We start from the raw sequence: 14,735 nt of genomic DNA on the forward strand, positions 1-14,735 counted from the left end.
ATGGATTCAGGTAAATTGAGGCATTTTTTATTCTTGATGAATATTGATCGATGAACAACATTGCTACCACGTAATTCCCCGTGATTAATCGACTAATCATTTCCGCCCTAGTACAGACTTTTAATTTATGTTTGAGTTCGGAAACCTAATGAATGCATTAGAAACACACCCTTTAGAATTAGTCATTACAGGCATTGGTCAGTTTATAGTTGCAAAGACTTGGTCATAATCAATTCACAACGTAAGCACATCTCTCTCTTAAAAAAAATTACCTTTACATTGCACAGGATACAGTTTACACCAGAGTATATAGTACAAATTAGTGTGTAGCCCTCCGGCCAAGACGTTTAGTTGTTTTTTTCCCCATTTATTTATAAAAATTGGGCACAACATGGACAAGGTGTCAACCTCTGTAAACATTTTGGCTGGATTGGGACTATATTCTTTGGGAAGTGTTGTGAAACGAAGTTCCGGTCAACAGTTTACCTTTCTATATCAGTGCGCGAGATTTAAAAGGTACAGCGCTCGCACACGCAACGGTCAAGTTTTGCGTCCAGAAGCGTTAGCGGGGTTACTGAACACACTGGCGCAAATAGTCTGACCACAGCCTAAACGGACAGCATACAAATTTGTCAAAAAAAAAAAAAAAAGAAAATGTAGTCGTTGCGGTGCTGCACTATACCGTGAGCCAAGTAAGATAACATTCGTGACGGGGGAAACGCCGCAAAGGGGCGTTCTTCGCCTCCACCTTGTCAGTGTTGGGACACCTCAGTAAAATTACCTTCTGGAGAAGCTGCCATCATCCCAATGAGGCCAATAATGGTTAAAGTAAAAAAGAAGGAAAAAAAAAAAATACTGTAAATCTTGTATTCCAGACACTGAGCGACCTATTACAGCCGGGACTGCCTAGAACCACGTTTAAAAGACTCCCGAAGAGGGTGAGGATTTGTTGTACACGAATACCGTCCTAGTCATTGATTCTAAGGTTTACCAGCATTTCAACGGGCGGTGTTAGCTAGGTTAACGTTAATTAACCTTAGCTCTCTAGCCTAGCTTACACCGTTGTTTGGACAACCGTGAACGTTTGATTAACGTTACCCGACCGTTATGGCCGGCTGGTTAAGGTCTTTTCTTAAACTAGTGTCATTATTATGTGTCAGTGTTGCAGGCTCTTCTCATACTGTTGGAGGAGGTACAAACTTTGTAGGCGGTGATGGGAAACAGATTTAACAGCTGTATTGTTTCATTTAGCTACAGGCCATTCTCATGGTGGACATTTTGAGACAGGTGTACCTAAAAATGATAATAAAGACTGCTTTCCATTAGCTCTAGGTCTTGGCACTGGAACCGATTCAGTGGCATGGATTACTTACACATTTAAATTGGACAAACACATCATTAATGTTTTTAATTACGCCTGTGTTTTTCCTGCCATTACATGAGAATGACCACTGCTGGAAAAGCTCAGCCCTCATTGGAACACACTAGTGTACACAGTGCATAACTTGTTCTATATGCTCTAAATGAATTCCCTTCTGCTGTGTTACAGGACATATTTCCAGTCTCTACTAACTCAAATTATTGTCTATGTATCACCACCTCCAAGTCCTATTAAAAACAGTGCCTTCAACTCAAAACTACAGACTTCTGGGAGAATCCCTGTCCCTATGGCAGCAGGGTAACGCTGGACTTCTAATAGTTGATGACAGAACGGAGAGAGAGCCAAGTTGTAGGCATCTGTGTTTTTCTCAGACTTACCACAACTTTGTCCACCATTTTTTCACTTGTGTCTGAGACAAAACCTCAACAAGAAACCAGTGTTTTCTGTAGAGCTGTTGTAGTATTTGACTTGAGTGTTGGCTCATCTGTGAGCTGAGTAACTGCAGTCAGGATAATCATTATGTAGTCAGGATGTAGTATACTAAAATATCTCCTTTAAGAGTTTCATATACAGTGAAAACCACCTGACATGCATTTTTACGATGAACAGCAATTCCTCATATAAATCATTAGGATTGTATTTTAATGGGAAAAGGGTGCTGTTATAAGTGTTGCCTCACAGGAAGAAGGACCATACATGAATTCCCAGCCCTTGTCCTCTGTGTGTACGGTTATCATGTTCCTCTCTCCCTCACACTGGTTTCTTCTTGGAGTCCTGGTTTTCATCCCAGGCTGCAATGCACAAGGTGACTTAAGACTTTCTAAGTCATATGTGGGAGTAGAGCCTTTTTAGTGAAAAAGAAGCTCATGTGTGGAGCAGAATTTGGATCAGAATTGTTCTTAATGAGCACAACACGATCAATGATTGGATTGTCTACATTGCCTTTTTTTATGTTTCAGTAGGTTGCTCTTAAAATTAGGTAATCTGTTATTAATTTGTGTTTGTATGCCCCTCTAGGTGGAACTTTCTTCTGCTCCTGTCAGTATGCTCAGCAGTACTCTCTGGAGACGAAGACTACCTAGCTCAAGGTAAACAACAGAACCCTTTATCATCACTAAACATTAACATTAAGATGACTCCTAGAACTCTTTTTATATGAAGGCCTTTCCTTGTATCTTTTTTGTTTTGTGACTCGTGAGCTAACTTCTCTGACATTTGATCGTTTAGCCACATCTGCAGTGTAATGGACCAGTTTATCCTTTTTTGATTGGTTTTGGCCTCAGCCAGTAAATAGTTGAAATACTAGTGACTAGTGATTTTTGTGAGCCAAATGGACTGGTGATTTTTTTTTACATTTGCTATTGTTTATATAAACAAATTTAACATAGGTATACTAGCATAGTATTATGCATCCATCCGATGTAGTACACTGACTTAATTAAGCAGATTGGATATCAACCAGATTTAATTATCCACATTAAATACAGTTTCTTCATCAGCTATTAGTTACATTTATACAGTCACAGCACACCACTCAGTTTTTTAGCAATTCATTATCTCAGGCCTTATGTTACCTCACATAAAAATCATCACCAAGCTTCATGCAGTGAGCTATACAGATCTTGGTAAAAGAGAGCACTGGTATCAGATTTGTACTTCGTATCGGCAGATGACCCAAGTTAGGGGTTTTTAAAGTGGCAGTGGGATGGAAAAAGTCTAATTAGTGCATTTCTACATAGTACAATACTTAATAACTCAAAGGTGATTTTTTAAAATTTTTTTTTTATTGCATTATATTTTATGCTGGAGCAAGTAGATATATGGACAGTGGATGCAAACAGGCGCACCTTTTTCATGCTCTTATTTTCATTCTTAATCTTCTCCCTCAACATGCCTGCTCTTGCCCTCTCTCTCTGCCTCAGCATGCATGTAGAAGCAGCCAAAATAGCCTCTCAACTTTTGCTTCCTCTCTGTCTACCCATCTTGTTTCCTCTCAGTGCTCTCGTCTCTGGTCCATTAGAGAAGGCTCTAAATATGCCACATGCGAAAATAATGTGAAGTGCATGCTAAGAAGAAAGTACTCTGGGAAAGTACGCCAGTCATTCAGGCAAAGGAAATCAGGAAATCTCAGATAAATACTTGGCGTTTCTTAGCAACAAGAATGACAGGAGTTGAAGGTGAGAAGGACAGAATTTAGGAGTTGATAATAGATAGCAGAGCTGATTTTTTTCCCAGCAATATGTAGAGTGACTACAACTTCTTTGGTTTCTTTATAGCCGTTGGACAGTTGATGTATAATCCCCGATATTCCTCCAGATGTGACTTCCTTGAAAGAACTTGCCTTTGTTCAGGAAGAAAGAATTCTGTCAAAAGAATCTAAAGAAAACTTCAATAAGTTTTGAACCAACGCGTTGCACCGTATGAATTTGTTGAGAGGGTATATTGTTTTTTGAGTGGCATATTGCTGGACTACTGCCAGCAATACCAAATAGTGTATGCACACTTGTGTAAAGTTGACCTCATGATGAATTCTCACATAATTGTTCACATCTCCGCTGGTATGTGCACTGTCTATTGCTCCTTGCATGGAGGAAGTGAACTGCCTTGGTGTCCCTCCCCTTATTCCACATTGCATTGTCTTCTCCCCATGTATCTATAGTTGATGAGCCCACTCCAAGCAGGATCAATCCATCATAACGAGGGGGGGAGGAATGCACACAGAGCACTAGAGCAGCTTGTCTTCACGTATGAGACAGGTTAATTGGAATCTGGGCTGACGTTACCTCAGGCAAAGAATGTCAAGGACATCTCAGTGCGTGCTTAGATCGGCTGCAGATAGATAGTTTCCCTACGTGGACTGGAGGACTAAAAGCCCTGCAAAACCACATCCTGTTTTGTATGTTACTACTGTTTATCGCACTCCCTCTCTCTCTGGCTGTATCTCACCCTCTACCCCTACACACATATAGAACAGAAACAACACTTGTGGACTCCACTTTTCCCCAAAATGTACTGCTTCCCCTACTAGCGAAATTTGTCTGATAAGTGATCCATCTTAGAGGCAAATATACTGTACTGTATTACTATTGCTATTCTATACCGTTGCTGCAAAAAGCATTCCTGTGATTACCAATATAAAAGTTCTAGAGTCTGACGTTCTGCAGTAGCCATATTTTAGTTAACTCTGCCAAGGAGGTTATGTTTTCACCAGTGTCTGTTTCTTGTTTTGTTTTTGTACATTTGTCAGCAGGATTGTTTCTTTGTACATTTGTCAGCAGGATTACGCAAAAAGTACAGAACCAATTTGGACCAAAGTTGGTGGTGGAATGGGACATAGGCTAGTGAATAACCTGTGAAATTTTGTGGCAGATCCAATTAAAGGGGACAGTCCAGGAATTGTTTTTATCACCTTCTTTAACATTGCAAAAAAAAAAAAAAAAGCGCTCAGTAGAGCGCAGACCTCCACCAAGGCCAATGTCAAACAACATAAACCAGACTTCAGAGGAATAAAATTAAAATTCATGGTAAATGATCTGAATGTGCCCCAAACTTTAACGGGCTCTTCCCTGGTTCTTCCCTTCCCTGTTCATCCACAGATTCTAATACCTAATCGCAGGGTACTGCCTGATAACAAGCATAAATTTCATAACAGTGCTCTTTTTTTCTTTTTCAGTTTAAAATCTTTATGCTTCACTAAGTGGAACGGACTGGGATCATTCGTTTATGTTTTAAGTAAAATGAGGCTATAACTAAACAACAGTTTTTAAGTATAAGTTGACACTTTTTAAAATTGTGTTGTTCTAGGTGTCATGCGTAAATTGCATTGTGATAGTGACAAAGTAACAACTAAATTGAACGTGGATTTGGCATGTCTGGCCAATTCATTTGATAAGGTAAATATTTGCATCAACACTGATTCAGTTGTTTGGGTCACTGCAACAGTATTTAACAGTACTCAGTGCTGAAATTGTAAAACACGTATAGCTAATATGCTGAAATCAGGTCCTCGCAGCCTTTTTAAAGCCCATGCCACAAATGTTAGGTAACAGGAAGGTTACCAGTTTTTCTATATGTCTAAAGCCTTGACAACTTTAAGATATAACTTTTATGTGACTGATAATATCCTTTACTTCCTGATATTTTCTTATGCAGCTCTTATACAGACCTTCCTTATACAAAGCCACCATGTGGTAGCTTATTCAAACCTCTCTGCTGTTGACATTCCACTATTTTTTAAGTTATTGGCAGTTTGATTTGATCCTGGCCAAGGTGAAAGGTCTAAAGGTTGTACACGTGCAACTCGTCTGAAATAGGCATGTTACAGCTTTGATGTCTTGTGTTTTTTACTTTTAGTGTCTGCATTCCTAAAGCTTTTTAAAAAACATCTTTTCAAATCTTTTTAAATGGGTAAAATAAATAATAGAAAGCAATTGTGCATTTGAAAGCTTTGCTCTGTAGATGCAGATCACTGGTTGAGTTAGTGCATTCAGTTCGCCCACACTAATGCAAAACCAACTAACCCCTTTTTTAAGTTAGCTCCCCAAATACAGAGGAGGAGTTGCTTCAAAGGAAGGAAGAGTCTCTGGATTAGCAATGAAAATACCTCAAACTGCCCCTGTGATCTCTCCACGGAAATACTTACATGCGCTCACACACATACACACAGACTTAAAGTGTTACCTCTCTTAGGCTTCCATATCATTGCTGCCTCTGTCTGTCAGCACACTCACAGATACACACGCTCACTCACATTGTCTCGCTTCTGAATCTCTGCCTCTTGTTCTCTCACATGTGCACACGCACACACACAAACACACACGTCAGGTCCGCCTCTAAAATGACCAACCCGTTTGTGATTCAGTTGACATTTACAATTACAATATGTGTCAGTTATCCTTGTTCCCATTTCTCATATTAATAATGTCATTTTTATTTATTTTTCTGGAACTGTCTCTGCTCATTACGGACATATGTGACACGTGAAAAATTTCCCTCCAGCATAGTGATCTGTCTGTTGCTCTTTACTCAAAGCCAAAACTGCACAGAATATCCTCTGTCTCCAAGTAATGTATAAGTACTTTTGCCTGGCTGTACTTCACTGTCAGCAGACTAAGCATAACTTCTTTAAAGAATTACCTGTGGGCATGAGAAAAGAATGACAGGACCGTTTGGAGGAAAGCTGCTCTCATGAATCTCTGGTGACAGATTGATTCAAAAAGGCTGTGTGGACCGGTTTCCTGTATCCTAGTTCGGCCCCATCCTTCCCTAGTCCCCTCAACTCATCTGGGCCACAGCTGCCTTTCTGGTACTTACTCCAAAAAAAACCAAAACAGTGCGGTCACCAGCATCATGGGGAGACTGTTCTAAGGGTATAACGGCTTACCAGACTTTAATTTCTCAATCATATAACTTGTATAATGACATATTTATGTTATGTTTTGCATATGTAACAATGACATATCTTTTTTTGAATTAAAATTAGCGGCTGAGGAAGAGGAATACAAAACATTATTGACACTTATTAAACCTACCAGTAAACAGTGAGAGCTGCAATACGACAGATTTTTAATTCAGCTTTTTAAAATTGTGGTTCTGGAAATGGGCACTTTACATAGTAACATGGTATTAAACTTTTGCTTAGACTGCTGGGCTAACTGTCCTAATACTTTTTCTTTTCTAATGAATTCAGTGGATGTGTTGTATTCTACTGTTACAACTAGGGACCATCTTGCGATGGGATCACACCAGCTGCAGCACCCATTGACTTTTTGGCATTCCGACACATGAGTACTCAGTAGTCATTACTACATTATTACTTGAGTACTCAGTAGTCATGGAGCGGCCCACACACCTACTTGAACTACCAGACTCAAGTCAACATCAAATGTTTAAAGGTTGCCTTACTAAATTCTTATTCCAATACGGTTTTATATATTTAAACATGATTTGGTGCCTTTATCTTGCAAGGAATTTTCAATTTTCACAAAAGAGATAAACTTAAGATAAGTCCAGGACACTTTTTTTTTTTTTTTTTTTTTTTTTTTTTTTTTAAAAGAACCATTGTCAACCTTCCTGCTTTGTGATCCAGTCTCCGCATGTTAACCTTACCAGTGTCTCCTCTGTTCTTCAGGAGTGGATATCCTCTATCGATTGGGGCTTACAGCTCAAAGCAGCACAGACAATCCCTCCGAGAGGACAAACTCACCTTCAGCTACTTACACCACTGTTCCCTCATATTTAAACCTTCCTGTTTCTGGATATGGGGTATTACTCGACTCAAACTCCTTCTATGAGGCTCCAGCAGGAAGTCTGTTCCCGCCGGAGATTGGCGAGGAGTTTTCTGTTGTGGTTAGTCTACGCTCCTGGCGAGCAAACAATGCTTTTCTTTTTAGTGTTAAAGATGGCAGGGACAGGCTGCGATTTGCCATTCAGCTGCTGCCACGCAGAGTAGTGGTTTACACTTCAGAGAAAGCGTCCATCTACTTCACCTACAACTGGCAGGATGGGCATCAGCATCCTTTTGCTGTTGGTGTTCGTGCACGCTCAGTGTCCTTCTATGCGGATTGTGGGGCGGTGCAGCAGCAGGAGCGTACCCTAGGGAGATCTCAGACACTCGGGGATTCTGGGGGTCTCTTCACTCTGGGGAGGATGAACTCCAAAGCAGCACCATTCAATGGTCGAGTCTGCCAACTAGATATCTATCCCTCGGCCCAAGCTGCCGCGCACTACTGCAACTACCTTAAAAAACAGTGCCGGTTGGCTGACACTTACCGATTGCCTTTGCCACATCCTGGTTTGGATATTGAGGCAAACGACCCCCCTTCTAATCCCTTGATAAAGAACCTTGTTGGAGTAGCAGCTACCCATCATACCCCCATAAAAATCACAGCAGCTGTCAAACTGTCCCAAGGTAGTTTGGTCACACAGAATTCAGCTCCAAGCCCATCAGTACAACCTCATCTGGGGGACCAGATTCACATTTCCACATTGGATCGCCTTGCCCACTCCACCACGTCCGTGGATCAGCTTGAAAGCCCCACCTTACCTACTATGAGTGGACAAGCAGCTCTTGATCTCGCCTATAGCACAAGTAACTCCACTACAAAAAATGTATTGGCAAAAGGGAGTAGGCCCCAGGGTGACACTGATCACTCTGAAAACAGCACAGAGGAAGAGAGCAGCTCTGGGAGTCTGCAGACTCCAGATGCCACCCCAGGCCTGATTTCCCCAGACAGGCAAAGTCGAGTGAAGGAACGACTCAGGAACAACTCCATCACCAGCACCAGGGACTCTCGGTTTGGGTCCCAACAAACTCATCAGCTTCTGGAGACTCATCTGAGAGCCAATGGCACCACCTTGTACCGGGAGAATCAGGTGGACACCTCAGAACAGCATGATCTGGATGGCAGCTATGATGATGTAGACATAGGAGGATATAATTATGGATATGAGGAGCCAGACTTTTTTTACGACTACGAAGATGGTTTCCGCGGCCCCAAAGGAGAACCAGGTCCTCCAGTAAGTGACTTAATTTATGAATAACAAACAGAACTGTGAGTGTTTATGGAACATTTTTAAGGATTTGAAACACAAGTCAGGAAATTGCTGTTTAGATCAAGTAGAAAATATCAGTACAAGGCAATCAAATCTAATCTATGGCCATAGCAGTTTGAATGCCTTGTAAAATTTGGCTTTCTTACATATGCCCAGGATATATGAACAAATATTTTGGCACCGCAGTGTAGTGATTTAGAGGTGATGACATGTCCAAACACTGTTCTTTTTTTTCATGTTTCTACAAGTTGTTAAAATAACACTTCGTTCCCTTGCTGGAATATTGCAAGCCACTTTTGCTCTTATGCTTGCAAGGGTAACTCATCTGAAGGTTGGAGGCATATCCTGGCAAGAAAAAAATAGCTGTCCATCCACCTTTATGATGTAAGCTGGCTGTCAGGATAGCTTTGCCCCTGAACATACTTTTATTGCTCAGGCTTTCAGGTATTATCCAGGTTATATTTCCATGCGTGAGATGTGTCAGGTCTTTCTACCTGATCTGTTTAAATTTAGGAGTTTATGTAATGATGTAATATGTCTTAGCTCATCTATCAGTTTCCATAGTACTACCTCAACTATAAAGTGCCTGGGACACAGCTTAGCCAGCACTCAGTTGTTGCAACTTACCTTTGCACAACAGAGCCTGAGTACACTGTACTGCATAGTATGAGCGCGATACAGTCTAAGTCACAGGCTCTTTTCCAGTGGGTCATGATTTGGCAAAAATATTAGTAAATTAGCTAGTGTTTGTTCTTTTATGGTCTTATAATTAACTGTTTGTATTTTTTTGACTAGTCCGACCACTTTGATGCAGGTATTTTTTGAATGCTGGGTCAACTGAAGGTCAGTGGCTCACTGTCTCATTGCTTCTATGTTTAAACTTGAAAACAAGCTGGTTTACCTCCTCAAGGGAAGTATTTCAAAGTTTTGTAGCCAGATATCCAGACGAACAGTGGCATGTATACAGGCTGCTTCTGGTCTCAGTAAATGTTCTGTAATCATGATTTGTGCTTTGGCAATTAACTACTTTTTTCTAAAGCCCAACCGGTATATCGATTGGCCGATTTTATTATTGGCCATAACATGATATATCAGAGATATAGCAGTATCGGTGTATGTGTTGGTCGGTATTCACTGATGTGAAAACCCTTTTTCACAGAACATAGAAAAAGATTCTTGGGGTAATTAGAAATGGTATAGTTTGTCCAGCAGAGCGTGCTCTGACTATATAGTTTACAATACTCTCAGCACTGTCTGCAGCACAAGTAGCAGAGTACGCATCGCAGCTGAACACACGGTGTTGTGGAGTCAAGGGGTGTCTTCACGTTAAGTTGCTCGCTAGTTTTTGAAATACATTGCTGCAAAGTTAATAATCATCATTTTCCCTTTTCAATATAACTCTAACATACACTATATGTAAATCTGTAATTATATAAAATATAGTGGTCGATTATATCAATATCGGAATTTTGTCCCTGAAAATCGGTATTTGCATCGAGCCCAAAAATCCAGTATCGGTTCTACCTTTCACATTTGAATTGCCACTTACAGCAGTTTATTCAATATTCAGCTTTCATAAAAAAAATTCTTAGAAATTTCTTTATTCTCTTGGCTGCAGCTTTGCTCAACACCACAGAGGAAGTGTTTAGAAAAGTCACACTTCAGTTATTGTTTTGTTTTCTATAGAAAGCATAAAGTAAATTGAGAGAACTTGTATGTAACTTCTAATTGGCAGCCTCACCGTTAGTAAGAAATTTCTGCAAAAGTTGGGAATGTGTATATCAAATCACAAGAGCAAGTGATGGAAACTAAATCTGACTTGTCTCTATGTACTGATTCTGATACCGAAACTCAGGAAGTCTGCAGATGCCAGTGCACTGTGTAGAATCCATTGGGACCATTTTTATACAGTATAAGCTAACATGAAGCCAAGGACTGCTGTGGCTCTAAAAACTGAGTCTGAGTGACTTAAGGAACGTAACTTATAGCAGAAAAAGCTAATTTTACAGTATATTGACACATTGACAAAAAATTGTATTTAATGTGGACTGTCGGGTGTGGGGCAGATACTGACCTTAATGAAGACCCCCTCCAATCAATTTTTTAACCTTATTACAATATTGATATGATGGGGGTTTTTTTTAATGAGAAATATGAGACATGACATATGAGCGAAATAAGCAGTCGACACCATGGCTGAGTATTTCCACCTTGGAACTGCAGTGCACCAATGACATTCTCAAAAACATGGATTCAGACAGTCTGGGTTTCATACATCCTATACCTAAGTAACTAAGCTAACTACTCTTACCATTCTGATATTTCTGGTAGACGCCAATTTTGTTGCAAAACAGTCTCCTCATCTGAGTCTGGGTCTGACTGAGGCTCAAATGTGTAGCTGAATCCCTCCAATATTTCCTCTAACACCATCTTGATGCACACTGCTTTTTCACCGGTCAACCTAGCACAATCAGCAGTGGTGGGCGGGGCACGAGGCCTAAGGTATTTACCTATTTGAATATTCATAGATCGAGAATTTCTCATCTAGGAAGTAAGCATATAATGTGCTTCCAGCCCCTTTTCAGAGTTTTTTTTTTTTTTTTTACCTTTTATGCGAAAAAACCATTTTAAACAAAATATTAAGTGAGTGAGTATTTTTATACACGTTAAAATGTGTCTGGAGGGGATCTTTAAGCAGATTGGGTATGGACCCCAGTACTAATACGGTGGATTGGATTGATTCCCTATTAAAAATAAGTCTCAGAAGATATCAGACTGATGTGGGCTTATGCTCCTTATTCTGATCTGAAGCCTCTGACACATTGACATTACAACCACATCTAGGGTACAAGAAGAGCTAATATAATAGATTGTCAGTAAAAGGGGATGTAATTGTCAGTTTTTTTTTTATTTGAGTCATCTTCTGATAGGTTGTAAATTTGATAGTGTTAGTGTTGTTGTTGTCCTGTAGGCAAAATGTGCATTCCCTTAACTCTGCTTAAACATAGATAATTGAACAAAGTTGTTAAAAAATGTGTTATACTGTTGTGTTGCTGGTGTTTCTTTAGCTATCTAAGAAACTTAGGACAGATTTTTGCAAAAACTTAGTTTTTTGAAAGTCAGTTGCAATTTCACAAGTGCAAAAATTAAGTAAAGTCAAAATCGCTATCATTGTATCATCGCAACTATATGTGATTGTGAGGTATGAGTGGGGGTTCAGACCGTTTTAAAGTAGTTTTTTTTTATTTCATTTTTTTAAGTTTCTGAAGTTATGAATTGGGCCTATTTGAACAAGGTTTGACTATTGTTGATTATAGCAATGCTTTAGAGCAAATCTGAACACTTTAGAAGGAGGGTTGAAGTGTGGACTCCAGTCAGGTCATCACCTCCTCAATGCATTTCCCCTCATGGGTATGTCTCAGATACATGGTCTGTTATTAGGCTCACTTATTGACCACATGTTAGGGTCCAATACAGGGGGTATTGTGATTCAGCTCAAGTTGATGTCAAACAAGTTCAAGATGATTCATTCTATCCCTCAGCTTTCCAGAAAATTGACATCTTGAATTGACGCCATTGGGGTAGATTTGACCCTGGCCTTGGCAGCACAGTTGAAGAATGTGAATATTATCATTTTACTGCATAAGTGCCTCAGTTTCTTTAGGCTCTGTTGTTGTGGTGAAGGCGGTGGTGTGTCACAGTTTCCATTTGTCTATGTGTGGGAGTCTAGAGGAACAAACAGCTGTTTCTTTATTCATATCTCCCTCTGTGCCGATCTAGTACTCTGACAGGGGATAAGGATGCTCCAGAGTACCCCAGTGTAAGCTCTTGCTATAGCAACAATTAAGAAAATTAAATAGAATATTTAAATGTCTGTTTTGTTCTAAAAATCTGATTACTGTACCTTATATTGAGTTTGTTTTTTTTAGAAGAGATGGCATTGAGAAGTAGCAGAACAGTCTGAAAAATAAATAGCTTTCTTGACCAGAGGGGGATTTCCTGCTGATTCCTTAATGTTATCCAGTGATGGAGATTGCTGTTCAAGTTTGTAATCTTCGCCTTTTCTTTTCAAGTGAATTGACTTACTCGACAGACTTCGTTGAAAAAATACACTCTCAATTTGCAGAATAAAATGATCCTGCTATTTCTGATATTAACTTTATTAGTTTATTCAAAATCCCCATTAGCAATGATTAACATATTTCAGTGAACTCAGTTGACCTTGAGAAACAAAGTGATATGTTATATACACAAAAGGTATGTTCTCATACCTTTTTATTGAGTTTACTGTATGATAGACTCTTTGAAAGCCTTCTATTTTCTCGTCATACCAAGTTTTGGAGGACACAAAGCCAAGAAGTAATGAAGATATCTGTTTTCCTGAAGATAGGAACTGATAAGCAAGTGCATTTTTAAGGAGCTGTTAGACCAAATATGCTTGCAGCAATTAATATTGATCAGCAGCATGAGTTACTGTATGGATGGAATGGCCAATACAAAACCTGCTTTAAATGAGAAATTTAGTCTCACAGCCTTCAACAGTACGAAAACAAGTACACCCAACAGAGCAAGTGGGCCCATAGCATGGTTTGGTTCCAAGATATGTGAGATAATTTAAGTCTTTCTCAATCAGCTTACACCTAAAATAGCTAATGCCTTCCACCAAATGGTACCAAGTATTTGTATTCAATAAAGACCAGGATTTTAAAAGAATCAAATTGAGCTCTTAGTTTTCTAAGTTTCCTTTCTTAGTTTTTTTGGTTATTTCTCTTCAACTAGACTTTGCCAGTCAATCTCTTAAAAGCTATCCAGTAAAACATGGAAATGTTTTTCAAGCCTAATGTACAAGCTCAGACTCAGTATTTTTTAAGTTGTTCTGTATTCTATGGAAGTAATTAGGGCTGGTTGATGATGGAATATTAATTGTCCCTTTATATAATAACTTTTTTTTAACCAAATACAGATATTGTGGTTCACAGTTCAAAAAAAGATATGTTTGAAAATTATAGTACTTTTTTCAGCAAAACACAAAAAGAAACATTCTACTCAGTGTGATTTAGCATGAGTTTAACCCTTTAATATGTGATTTTGTATTTTACATCTTGCATCCTCCAGAACATGAGATGCAGTTGCTCCATATGTTTCATGCTATGTTTTGCCATGATGAACGATTATATTAATCCCATAGACTTAAACTAACCAAAGGTTGGTGGCGTAATTATCATCCTGACAATGTATCTGGACTCTTCTGCTCAGAGCTTTCCTAATAGAGCATTCAGTTCAAAACATTTGGCTCCTTTCTTTGAACTTCATAGATGTTACATAAATATAGAACATACTCATCTTTGTAGAGGTCTGGAAAGTGAACTGCGTATTATTGCTTGCCATCAACATAATCTATTTCTGATTTCTTTTTCCCCTTCACTCACACTCTCTCTCTCTCTCTCTCGAAAACATTCCCTTCTTTCTCTCCCTGTCCATCTTTCTCCCTGATTTAGGGTCCTTCTGGTCCCCCTGGTTTACCTGGTCCTCCAGGAAAAAGAGGTTCTCGGGTGAGTAACCTGCACAAAGGTAATGGTACACAGGCAGCATGCTGTAAATGTGTGTAATCTGTTGATCAGGAAGAGCGTTTTTTACTGACTCAGTGTATTTATTCATGGGATAAAATTAAGAGGGTATTTTTTCAACTACAAGATACAGTATTTGTCTTTTTTCTCTCTGTACAGTAGAAAACTACTGTATATATGTTGAGGTCTGTGTATCTGTACCGAGAATTGTAATTGGTACACTGATCCCAGAT

The 14,735-nt window shown here is 39.3% G+C and overlaps 1 protein-coding gene across 1 annotated transcript in view; it reads left to right on the plus strand.

Moving 5' to 3' along the window:
- Positions 1-14,735, plus strand: part of LOC120790680 (collagen alpha-1(XXIV) chain) — a 95,408-nt gene that overhangs the window by 7,935 nt on the left and 72,738 nt on the right. The window contains exons 2-4 of the mRNA XM_040128465.1: positions 2,399-2,469; positions 7,512-8,899; positions 14,434-14,487. Of these exons, the coding sequence (XP_039984399.1) occupies positions 2,399-2,469; positions 7,512-8,899; positions 14,434-14,487 (1,513 nt within the window). The remainder of the gene's footprint in view (positions 1-2,398; positions 2,470-7,511; positions 8,900-14,433; positions 14,488-14,735) is intronic.

The sequence above is a fragment of the Xiphias gladius genome, chromosome 6, assembly GCF_016859285.1.
Source record: "Xiphias gladius isolate SHS-SW01 ecotype Sanya breed wild chromosome 6, ASM1685928v1, whole genome shotgun sequence".
NCBI lineage: Eukaryota > Metazoa > Chordata > Actinopteri > Istiophoriformes > Xiphiidae > Xiphias > Xiphias gladius.